Genomic DNA, 12,820 nt, shown 5'->3' with positions numbered 1-12,820 from the left:
GTGGACTAAGAATCACTAGCGAAGAATGTGAAAAAAGCAGAGCACACAAGAGTAACTATGGATTTAACTTTAATGAAAAATGGAGAAAATAATTCCCTTGACTGGAATACGGCACATCCATTAGGATCACTGGTGTGACTTCTAATCGCGTGATTGCATAGAATGCAAAAGTGAATAATCCTTTTGTGACAGGGTTTAACAATTTTAAAAAATCTGCCCTTGTTTGCCACCAGATATCTGAAGAACACATTATCACCCAAAACATTCTTTCACAACAAAGAAATCAGTAAACTTGCCAAGACAAATGCATTATCTGGATTACAAAGACAGGGGGTCATTGCAGATTTTGTTGGTTTTTAACTTGATGCAATAAAAGAAAGATCTTATTTCAAGTGTAACTTATTGGAAAGAAGATTAATCATTAGCCTTTTTGATTTTTGGATAAATGTGTTCTTGGATGAAGTACAATGAAACCGATGATAGTACACATTTTATGACAGGCAGTATATAAACTGCCATTTGGTTAAAAAGATTTGTCTTTTTTTTTATTGGCTTATATGTAATGTGTTGGTCTAAAATATTGCTACAAAAAATTATAAGGAGACTGTTAAAAGTATGACTTTAAACTAAAAGAAAAATGAATAAAATTATTCTTTGAATGGACAATCCATTTGTTTATTCCATGTTGGTTTATTTGTATTTTTAGAGAGAGATTGAGAGGGATAGTGTGTTGTGCAAGTTGCAATATCCTATTTCAACCCAAAAAAGTATGGGTGAGATGAAAATTTGTCAGAACATTTTTTATTTGACCCCCAGTTCTGACAAGGGGTTTATTTTAGCCTCAATTTTATACCCCTGGGGGATACACTGTATATATAAATTGCAATATAAAGGATTAATGTTAAGTAAAGAATTGCCTTACAAGTTCCTTTTCTTACTTGTACCATTTTTGATCACTATAAAAGAGACATCTGCACCTTAAGAACACCTTTGTCTGGCCAACAGAGTGAACATTATAGCCAGGTTTCACTGTAAAGGAACAGCTACTGTGCATGCCTACTGGGCTCAACTTGATTAGTTCACCGACATGTAGTTTTAAAGATGCTGAAAGATTCTATAGGACTAGGAGGTTTTGCCAGCAAGAAGGGTTTATTTGCAGTTACAGTGTACATTGATTTTCAGAAAGAAGTTGCATGATGCCTGTGGCCTGACATCTAGCAAAGGCTTTTCTGTTTGCTCAGCAGGTTGTAATGCTGCTTAGCTTCCATTTGCAGGAAATCAAGTTGATTTGTACACTTCTCCCATTATCATTCACAGAGCCTTTAGGTTGTAATAAAAAGATTAGACATGTATTCAACTGAATTATATTCACAGATGCTTGGCATGATTTATGGAATATGTAAGAATATTAAAATAAATATTTCAGCAATAGTGAAAATTCACCAGCTACTACAAGAGCTGCTTCTCAAACTCAAACTTGCTAAGAAAGATGCATGTATCAGAGTTCTAACAACCTTTGTTGTTATGTTATGATCTTACTTTCTGGAAAAGCCATGTCAGGATTATTGTCGTGCTGACATGGCATAATAGGCAACACTTTGATCCTTGGAGCACAGGTGTCGTTAACAAATAAAAGCTCGTAAAACTGAAATGAAATGTGATTCTGTCACTTAGCTTTATTTATTCTACATATATATAATCCTGCTTCAAACTGACATGTCCAGTAGTAATATTGCCACTGGAGGTAAATAGCCAAATACGAAGTATTACACTATAAAGGCAATGAATTTAAAAACAAAGAAAGGGATTGCTTTAATGAACTTATTCAAGCTTACTTTATGCAGAATAAAAATTGTATTCCAGAATCAGACTATTATTAATAATCAAGCAGGATACCCATTTCTAAGAGGGGAAACATCGGAGACTGTACTTTCCCTTAGAGAAACTTCAACATGTTCGATTGGTATACAACTAAACAATAGACTGACGTATCTGCAGTTCTCCTGTACAGAATTTCGAAAGGAATTTTATGAAAATCGTAAGATTTTTATGAGGTGTATCGTAATAGCACATAGTGGCTGCCTCCATTTTGGCATTTGATTACTGGATATATTTTTTGATATATTTTGTTATATTTAAAATATTTTTGATACAAACATTCTGCTGTGACGTCATACCGACTGGAAGAAACTCTAAAAAGCATCATCTGCTTTACATTACTGACATAAAAGCACCCTAAAAATGAAATCTAAAACAAGCCCAATGGATGAGAAGAAAAACGAAATACAGACTAAGATAACAGTAAACAAAGCTGTAGAATAATCAAACAGGAATTTATGATGTGTTCAAATATGTATATATTTTATATTAAAAAAAAACTTAAAATCTTAATGAGTCAAATCATTAAGTTGACTTGTGTATTGGGGATTCTGAGGAAAAACGTCAAAATTTAAATTGGGCTTTGTTACATCAAACCAGGTGCTGACTGTACCCGAGAGATACAAACCAACAACCACTATGTACAGAACTTTTGACAAAGTTTTATTAGGCCAAATCAAAACTCGTAATTTAAGGGTCATTTCAGTAAGTACTGCAATTAGATCATAAGGCTGTTTGTTTAGTCAACTTTGTTAACATCTTCCAATAAACTCCATGGCCAAACTAGTGCTAGTGGTAATGAAATAATCGTACTGTGAAATGAAATCCTTGTGTTATTGATTCTCGAGGAAACTGACGACTGAATAGATAGGTTTTGTTTTGCATGCACTTTTTAAATCTAACAAATAAAGGGTGGGTAAAAAGTTTCACAAATTTTACACTTTCATGTAAATCAAAACTACTAGACATGACCGTTTTTGATCCATTTAAGTTAAATGTTTCATTAACAGTATACAAAAATACACAAATTGTCAAATCTCTCTTGTAAACTCTGTGGAATTCATGTTACATGATTTTTCTTTTTACAATGATTTACATATTTACTTTAATCAGGGACCATTTACAGTGACTGTTCTTAAATTACATCAACTCATTTTCTTTCAGGCAACAACTAACCAACATGCCCTCTAAAATTTCTGGAAAGAACCCCAACAGCTGCTTTAAAATATATATAAAAAAAATGGCATTAGGTGTGGATGATTTATTCAAAAAAATCTGAATCAGAGTTTATGCCAGACAAAAGATAAAATGAGATATATATTGTTGTACAGCTCATTGAAAAAATTTAATATTTGCTCAATGTAAGAATAAACAAGAAATCGGGTTGGTATGCATTGCTTGTACTGGAAATATGGTGGATGGACAGGTCTGAAACTGGTTTTCTATTTTGACTTTAAACCCCCATTTTTTTTCTTTCCTTCCTTCCTTTGTTTCTACCTTCCTCCGTCTCCTCTACTCTCTTCTTCCAATAAGCCTCTGTATCTATCAAGGTTTGAAAACATTAATCTAGTATTATAGAAAATATAGCCTGAACTAAGTGACAAAGTAGAAGTAATCATACCTGAAATAATGGAAAATCCATCATTTTATGCAATTTCCAATTCATTCATCACTTGATGTGACAACACTGAAGCTTTTTCTTGTTACATAATAACAATAACATAATCCAGTGCAGTTAATTTTCAAGCTACCAAGTTTGCTGTATCCTGTAACTGATACACTGTACACTATAATTGATACACTGTATACTATAATTTATACAATGGGGGGGTGCTTGATGCAAAATATTAATAACATCCTTAAAAAAAACAACTGTGTGACCAAAGTCAATTTCATTAACAGAAAGTCTAAGGATGAATAATAGCATAGCTCTATCATTATTATCCCTATGCATTTCAAAGTAAAGGCAGAGACAGCCATCTGGTGATGTGTTGCTGTGAGCAATGTCACAGCACTTCTACAACACTGAAACTATGAACTTCAAATATTTGGCAGTGATCATGGTCCTCTAAGTGTAGGCAATGGTTGGGGGGAGGGGCAGCAACACACACACAAACACAGTGACTTAACCAAGAAAACTGTGGGTATAATAATGCTGATTTATTATTACTGCTATTATTATGGTACACAATGCAGAACAAGAACTGAACATGAGCACAACAGCTTGTACTTGACTGTCCCACAAAATACAGGTATCAGGTTACAAAACGGAAATTCTACACATACCTATGTATGTAAGTAATATTTTGACAGGTCTATAACCAGCAGAAAGTATTTTTCCCATTAATTGTAACCTGGTCTCTGTGACCTTACAAAGAAGCTGGGATTGGCATCTAGTGGTGTAAGCCACTTTTATAAAACTTTGTAAAGTAGTTCCAATGTAATTGACCCCAAACTGTGGGAGGACTCAAGTACTGATCTAAAACACCAGCAGGCTGCAAAGCCATCCCTGATTTTCTAATACAACCAGACTAATACTTGTAGGTGTTTATCTAATTATGTTGGAATCAATGCTTACTACATTCTGGGGTGGTACTAAGTGCACCTCATTTTAACAAGCTCAAGGGCTTAAACTGTAAAGGAAAAGAAATAAAGAGGAAATATACTCTCACAAAGTTATAAGTTGACTTGACACTTTCAATAAATTAGACTTTAATTAGGGCATCAAGACCAACACAGACTTGTATAAATACAAAAAATACATGCCACAATTAAAGTAATGAATGTGGTTTGTACTTGTATGGCAGTAGTAATGTGCCTATAAGATAATTCATCCTGTGTATTACATTTTCCTCAAACATACATGGGTTGCATTAATAATTTTGGTCTCAATTACTGCTATTTTCATTGATTTTGTTTTGTAATACCAAAAGTATGAGATAAAAAGTTACTAAAGTCATCGCAATATTACAGCCAAATTTGTCAGACAATTAAAGAGTAGGAATTGGTACTCACCCACCCCAAATCATGTGTAATTTTATATATTCGTAAACTTGGTTTCTCAAAGAACTGCACACAATTAAGTATAGATTAAATAAAATCCTGGCCCATGAGATTACAAGCAATTCTGAAAATCAAAGTTCCACCTATGATGCACAAAGCTACAATAAACCGCTAAGCATCCTTACTGCACAGAGTGTTCGTTTAAGTAAGAATACAGGGGAGGGGAGGGGGTGCATTGGGCATGGAAATCACGAAACTTGTGGCCTTGAGTATGACCCTGAGATTTGTTTTTTCCTCAAAGCTCATTTCTGACTGACTAACAGTGGAAACTAATCCCAGACTAAATCCAAATTTAATGATCTGCAGTCCTGATGTTTAAAAACCTGAATGAATTAAACCTGTGTACAAGTGAACAACACTGATGTCCAATCTTCATAAACACAGGGATGTTCATGTCAGCAAGTACATCTGATGTAGTCCAGCTCAAAAGAACAGTGATTTAGAAAGTTAAAATATACCAAATGGCATGCTGTTGTCAGCATCCGTTAGTCGAGATCGAGAGAGACAGAGAGGGGGAGAGAGAGACGATGAAAGTGTGCCCATGAGAGATGTCCAGTTGGTGGTTGTGCAGCATCAGCTGTGGCTATGGAGCTTAACATGGGAGTGGCAGTCCTTGCTGCACTTGAAGTATGAGTCTGGTATGGGTTGGATCTGCTTCTCCTTCCTCTGAGATCTCTTTTCATCAGCTAGGAAGCGTAGCATGTCCTCACCAATTTTCAGGCCAGTGATCAGAGCGTGTCACCAGCTGGACCTGTCTTGAGCAAGCTCTTCCCAGGTGTCGTCATCGATGGTGAGGGCTTTCATGTCGTGCTTGCAGACATCAAAATGGCATGCACTAACATTGTATTTATATGTTAATATAGAATGAGCTCAATGCATCTCACTATAAGTCATAAATGGCGAGTAATTTTGGGCATCCTTTGTGATGATGTTCTAGTCAAGATGGTCTTGGACATTTTAAAAATTATATTAACTAAAACACTGTATTTGAAGGAGTTTACCCTTTATTGCTTCTGCATGTGTTGTACACCTGTATGGGAAACCAATTTAGTGCCCTTGTAATAATAATAATAATAATAATAAAAATAATGACTATTTAAAGAGGGTGACAGAATTAGTTGCATGGAACTAATCATGTAGCCCTCTAGTACATGTGTACTGACATTCAATGTACACAAACACACACACGGCAATGATAATAACATTTATTTATATATGAAGATAATAAACAGAAAATTTAAATGAACATGCTCCAACAAGGTACAATGTGAATATAACATACAAAAGTAGTGAGACAACAAAATGGAAGGTTAGTGAATTTATATCCTAAGTTGTAATGTATTTGTCAAATTGAACAAAAATCCACTTTTCATCAACTGAGTTAGATCATAATTAAATGCATTTATATTTGTATTTTCTATAACTCCTGTTTTTATATTTCCGTATGGGATATTTATTGCATTTGCATGTTTTGTATGGGATATCTATTTATTGCCTTTGTTTTGTATGTATGGGATACCTATTTATTGCCTTTGTACACTTCTATTTTTTATGGGATACCTATTAATTGCACTTGTACACTTTTTTTTTTATGGGATACCTAATAAAACAGCATCATGCTGATGTGCTACTTATCTATATATGTATATAATCTGGACCAGTTGATGCAAGTGTGTAAGAACAGAACAAGTGGACAGATCCATATTTATTGGGGGGGGGGGGGGGGAAGGATGGCACTTTAAACACATACTGGCTGCATAATGTGGAAGAAATGGGACCCTTTCCCCAGGTCACACTAAGGCAGTCAACTTAGGCTGGCCTGGGCAGGTATCCAATCAGCAATCCTTGGATTAGAAGTCTGACAATCTATCAATGCAAATTTCATGGTGGCTCCCCTTTTTTGTCTGCTCATATTTATATGCATGTAAACAATGTACATGATGCATATACCTAGGGCAAACACTGCTGTTGGATCAAATAGTGTGATGACATGACCATGCCCCCTTATTGACTGCAGGCTGAAGACAATATTGCTTTCCAACCAAATCATGCCCCAAGTGAGACTGCTTTTTTTATTTTATACTATTACAATGGAACAAATTATTTGTCTCTGTTGAATTGTATCCCCCAAGCACATTACTAGCCCACTGGACAAACCAACTATATACTTGCCTTACCCTATTCCATTACATAACACCATCACTGGGGAGTTGCTCCCAAGTGTGTCCTACCCTATATACTCACTTATAAGATGGGCCCATCTGTAAACTGCACAGATGAGTATAACAAACAAGAGACCATAATATGCAGATGAATTATACAACATCAGATCTGGATTTTTTCTTTTTGCAGATTGACACACGAATATGTGTATATGGTATTTTAAAAACTTGTAGTGTTAGACCCTAGTGTCAAACTTTATAACTTTACCAGGGGCACACATTACACTTTTTTTTAATTCATGGGTCCATTTTATAAACTTGCTCAGTTTTCCACAGCTACTCAGCACAAATTATTCAAGATTGGCAGGCCAGACCTTTGACTGGTCACATGTTGGACAACCCTATGTAAGATCAGTATTAGTTAGTATACACCAAATATGCTCATTATAAAGTTGGAAATTGTACAGGCTTTAAAAAAGAATTAACGTCACAAACTTCCAGCTTGTTGCAAAAATATTTTCATGACTTTAAAGGTTATATTTTTTTAAAATGTATGCCCATGAATAAAATTAAGTGAATACAAAAATTTTATTATGATATTAATTTCTGATATTTCATTTACTTTTCTTTCAATATGCTCTCCAGTGAAAATATTTACTCCCAAAGTGAAAATGATCACATGACTACTTTTATCATAAATTACATAACCCGATATCTTTTCTCCACAAAACATAAAAATAATAGCACCTCATGATGACACAATGACATCCAGATATACAAAAATCATGTATACAGCATCCAAATGAATTCAGTCAAAACATTATTTTGCCCTTTTTTTAAAATAATAAATTTGTTGGGTTTAGGATTTCTTTTATCATGTGATAAAAAGAAGTCTTTCTCCTTATTTTGGGAGCCTAGGTTGGTCTCTCGTCAGAAAATAAGAAGAGACAGAGAACAAATTGTTTATCAAGTAGATATTCTATTTAATGAATGAAATGTATATAAATTTTGGGACGGGAAAAAAAATGGACCCTCCTTCAACATAATTTTCCTTAACAAATATTCAATCTATAATTTTATATCTCCTGGAAAAATTAAAATAACCAAATTAATTGGCAATGTGTCATTCACAAGTCACGTGCATACAATTGAAAAAATTGCCTTCTCACTTCTCACAACCCAACCACCACCACCACACCCCAGTATAAACGTACATTTTAAGTAACTCGCAGTTCATTCCCCACCTCCCACAGAAATGTCTAAAGCAATTTTTTCCTTAAGTCTTACTCACAATTTTCCCACTTGAAGTGGCTTGGTGTTCAATCCCCACCCTCATCCCCACCCCCAAGCAGCATCCTGGTCCAGATGTAGAAAGCTGGGAATGAAAATGACTTGCACATAAAAAGTATAATTTCAAGTATCTCCAGCAAATAATAATAATAATAATAATAACAACAAAAACAATAATGGTGTATTAATAATAAATTCATTAACTAATGCCTTCAGGTTGTATCACAAATGGTAAAATTATACTGTATGCAAACAACTTGTGATCTCTTAAATGCAAAGGTTGTTTTCTCATGTCAGAGATCTATCCTATTCAACCTACCAAACAAATTTCACCTGACAAGATAAAACAAAAAACCAACATCATGCTAGTGTGAAAAAAAGTGAAAGGATCAGCTTCCAAACTGATGCAGGCAACTGTAGGAAATGCACTGCATGACCCTTGTTACTCATGGTTTTATCTCATTTGTGTGGACTTTTTCACTGTATGCATGTTTACCTAAGTGTGATCTGAGATCCACAAATTTAAATGTATACAATTGCATGTGATCAAAATATTCTTTTTACTTGTTCTACTTCCCATAAGGCTCTATGGGTGGACGAGTGGTCTAAGGCATTCACCATTACAGATCACTTTCACATCTCAGCTCTGACCACATTTCAGCTTGACAAATGTGGATATTTGAGAGAGCTTGCCAGTAGCTTCATGCAGATCAGTGTTTCTTCTTGGGGTCTTCCTCCACGAGACACAATGGATGCCATGTAATGCCTATAATGTGCTGTGAAGGGCATAAGACCCCAAAAAACCAAAACCAATTTACTTTCCAAAGTATGATCAAAACGGACCAAACCAGGAGACAGAGAGATAGATAAATTTCTATTTAAGGCAGAAAAGCACACAAGGCTTTCTTTTTCAACACAAAGGATTATTCCATGTAACACACTTGCTACTGCTTTCTCAAATCTGACTGAAAATTGTCAGAGTAATCCAAGACAGGCTGACATGAATCTTGTACCAAAATGTCAGCAGATTAGCAAAACTGAAATCGTCCATGTTATTGTTATCCTTAGTTAATATTATGTGACAGTTACTCAGAATTAAAAATACCGTGGCTGGACTGATACCAATAGCTGATCAAGTGTCTTCAAAAAGAGTTAAAACACTGGCAGCATGTTTATTTCTTATCATTCAAGTCTGCACCTTCGAACACAGTGTCATGGTTAATGTGTAGCCAGATTAGTTGATCCCAAATGGACCAATAGATAGAATATAAAGTACCTCAGCTAATACAAACGTCATCTCACACACCCTTACAAAAATGTTATGATTTATCATCCTTAAGCAAGTCAGTATTCTAACCCAATTCTGATTATTAAAAGAATGAAAGCTTAGTTATATCCGACCTTTATTGTCCATACCTGAGCCCCAAACCTTTCAAGCCTGGTAGACGTCATCTTTTCTAGCCAAGGGTCATTGATCTTGTTTCACAATGAACAGTGTCGTGTTCACATGTGGTTTTCAAAGAGAATAAAGTGTCACTTGCCTCTCTGGATACAGCATCAAGAAACTGATCCAATCAGATTGCTCATTACATTCTCCAGGCACACCTTTGACTTGCTAACAAAGTTGGGTAAAGAGCTGTGTATGGAGACTTTTTGATCTCTAACTAATGCAATAATTAAATTAGATTTCACATTTAGCTGTGATTGGATCCGAGTGACCTAAAACTTATCTTTATAAAAATGACAAGATGATCAAGCAAATTATCGAAGTCAAAATGGACTTAGTATTCCAAACACTTTATCAGTTTCTGAAGCAGCATATACAAATCATATGGGGTGCACACTGTCATGTACAATGTTCTATATATCAGCCTGACCTGATCTGATCGTACAAGGCTCCAACTATCTGGGACCAACTTCTTTATACAAAAAAGGGGGGTAGCAGCAAAACATCTAATCCAAACAATAGCCTGGGTTGAAAATGTTTGTTCTCAGAGTTGTGGCAGAAAAAAATTTAAAAACATTAACTTATCTGACAAAAATAAATTATTCTGAACCAAAGGTCAAGAATTTTTTTTTCTTCAAAAGACCCCACAAAATATAAATGGTTAGCCGTTTAACATTCTAAAAATGACACACCAACAAAAAAATTCATTTCATGTGCATCAATGCAGCAAACCCATAAACCCATTCACTTCACTTGAGCAACAACAGGCCAAGTGGTGCCACTATGACCCAATTTTTAAAGTGCCCAAATAATGGTCCTCTAAAAGACTAACTACAAGTTTCAAATCTTCAAGATTGCACGTGCAAATAGATGCAGAAAGTTTAATGCTGGTAATTAAGGAAACAAAGCAAGATAGCAAAAATAACAATAATGAAAACTGAGGCCCTTCAAATTCAGTAATTTCATCTTGCCTAGGCACTGCATGCATGGGGAGACAAGGTACCACTCAGCCTTTGCCTCCATTTGAACCTTGTGCTGAGGACACCATGGACCAGTAAACCTGCTACAATATGAGCCAATCAGATTGTGAGCTACATCTTGCTCTCTAGAGCACATACACATGTGGCGCAGCCTGCTTAGATCTATAGTAGCCATATGGCAGTGCTGTGTCCCAGATTCCAGCAGTCTGATCTGTACACTATTACTACCAACTTGTTGTACACAGCTGAATCTGATAACAGCAATGCAGTCTATAGCACCTGCAGCCTATATCAGCTTCTCTCCTCCATCTTTACCTCCCTCCACATAACTGATGGCTGCTGATGTACACATGTGCTGAAGATGTGTGCCAGAGGAAGCAAGGGAATATAAACCACAGTAGTATCTCACCATATGGTACCCAATAGCCAACTGCCTGCACACTAACCAGTACATCCAAACTGTGTACATGCTTGCCAGAAATCTACAGTTGAACATGGATCAGGTAGATGTGGATCTTAATAATGATTTAAAATCATCATTCACTTTATTATACTAAAAGAAAACACAGACTATACAAGTATATCTTGCATGTAAATGCAAACGTCTTGCATTGTGTATATATGGCAAGCTTAATTCTCCTACCAACTACCAACGTGTTGGAACCGTTTTAGCAGAGCTGGGACAGGTGCCGACCTAAAACATGTGCCCACAGGCACAACAGTATACTAACTATCAGTCATACGTAGAAGCACGGGTGACCTTTTGAAACGCAGATTTATGCACATCTACCTGGTATTGACCACAGGTGCTTTCTAGCAATGCCGGCACATATTGCTAAACCTTGAGCAAGGACTGGTGGTGGGGTGGCTGTTGGGGGGGGGGGTAATAACATTCACTGTATGCATAACAGCAGGTTTACACCCTGATTAGTGCATATAATAAATACTTTCATCTTAATTTATTTTTATTTTATGTCTACTGAAGCTGTTAAAGGAGTACGTAATTGTTTTCTCTATCTAGCACACATTGCACAGAATAAAATGAATCACATATGTGCCTCTGGAAATTATACTCATTTCAAGCTAAAAACAAGAGGCCCATGTAGACCCAAGATCACTCACTATGCTGACAATAGAATGTTTTCTTATGAAATGTCTTCCTATGCCGCTGAATGCATATTTTGCAAACTGTTTCAAAATTTCTATAGTATCTGCATCATCGTCCATATTTTACAGCACATCCATATCATTTGTCCAAAGAAGAAATTTATGGATGGCAGACATAAAAAGGGTGTATGGGATGGGACCCTAGGTGGGGACCCACTAGGCAAAGCATCCAGAAGCTCCTACATAAAAATACACTTTCCAATGAAAAGAAACTTACTCAAGGAAATGGTACCATTGTTTCTGTGCCCATTCTTGGAAGGGAGGGGTGGTAAATTTTGTATGAAAACAATTCAGTAACATCAAGACAGGTCAAATATCATAAATTAATGGGTGGAAGAACCACTGGCAACATATATTTCTAGTACATATCTAAACTGGTCTCCTTAGCATTCTTATGACAGATAAAAACAATTTTTGTTGTTTAATGATATCTTGTAAATCACCATATCCAGGTTGAGTTCCATCTTCAATTTCATCAGGGGCCCAAAAAGTGGATGAGTACTCTCTGTCTGTACAGACTGACCAACATGGCTAAGTGAGAAAGCTTGCCCATGGGTTGGTGGTTCTTCCTGCTGTGTTCCCTGGTTCTTGCACCATCAAATATACTGGCCACCATGTATAGCCTATCATGTGCAAAAAAATGCTGTACAAACACCATAAAACCAACCAACCATCTTCTTCGGTGTCTAAATATTCATGGACAGGCTACTCTCTATCGTTGCAGCTTTTAATTTTGTTAACTGGATTTACATGGAACATTCTCTTCACAAAGGTTTCAACGTTCTTTATTTCTGTCATTGGAGACAGGACGAGTTATATGCAATCAAGCTCCA

The 12,820-nt window shown here is 35.8% G+C and overlaps 1 protein-coding gene across 11 annotated transcripts in view; it reads right to left on the bottom strand.

Annotated features, from left to right (window-relative positions):
- The window catches only part of LOC149794377 (transcription factor 12-like), a 205,701-nt gene that overhangs the window by 155,202 nt on the left and 37,679 nt on the right, over positions 1–12,820 (bottom strand). For 9 of the 11 annotated variants that reach the window (XM_089968559.1, XM_089968557.1, XM_089968553.1 and 6 more), the window contains one exon: positions 8,395–8,478. The exons of the other annotated variants lie outside the window; for them this stretch is intronic. In XM_089968559.1, the coding sequence (XP_089824685.1) occupies positions 8,395–8,478 (84 nt within the window). The remainder of the gene's footprint in view (positions 1–8,394; positions 8,479–12,820) is intronic. 11 annotated transcript variants of the gene reach the window in all.

The sequence above is a fragment of the Sinohyriopsis cumingii genome, chromosome 8 (genome assembly GCF_028554795.1).
Source record: "Sinohyriopsis cumingii isolate HCF-2022 chromosome 8, ASM2855479v2, whole genome shotgun sequence".
NCBI classification, from domain to species: Eukaryota; Metazoa; Mollusca; class Bivalvia; order Unionida; family Unionidae; genus Sinohyriopsis; species Sinohyriopsis cumingii.
This window is presented reverse-complemented; position numbering and strand designations above follow the sequence as displayed.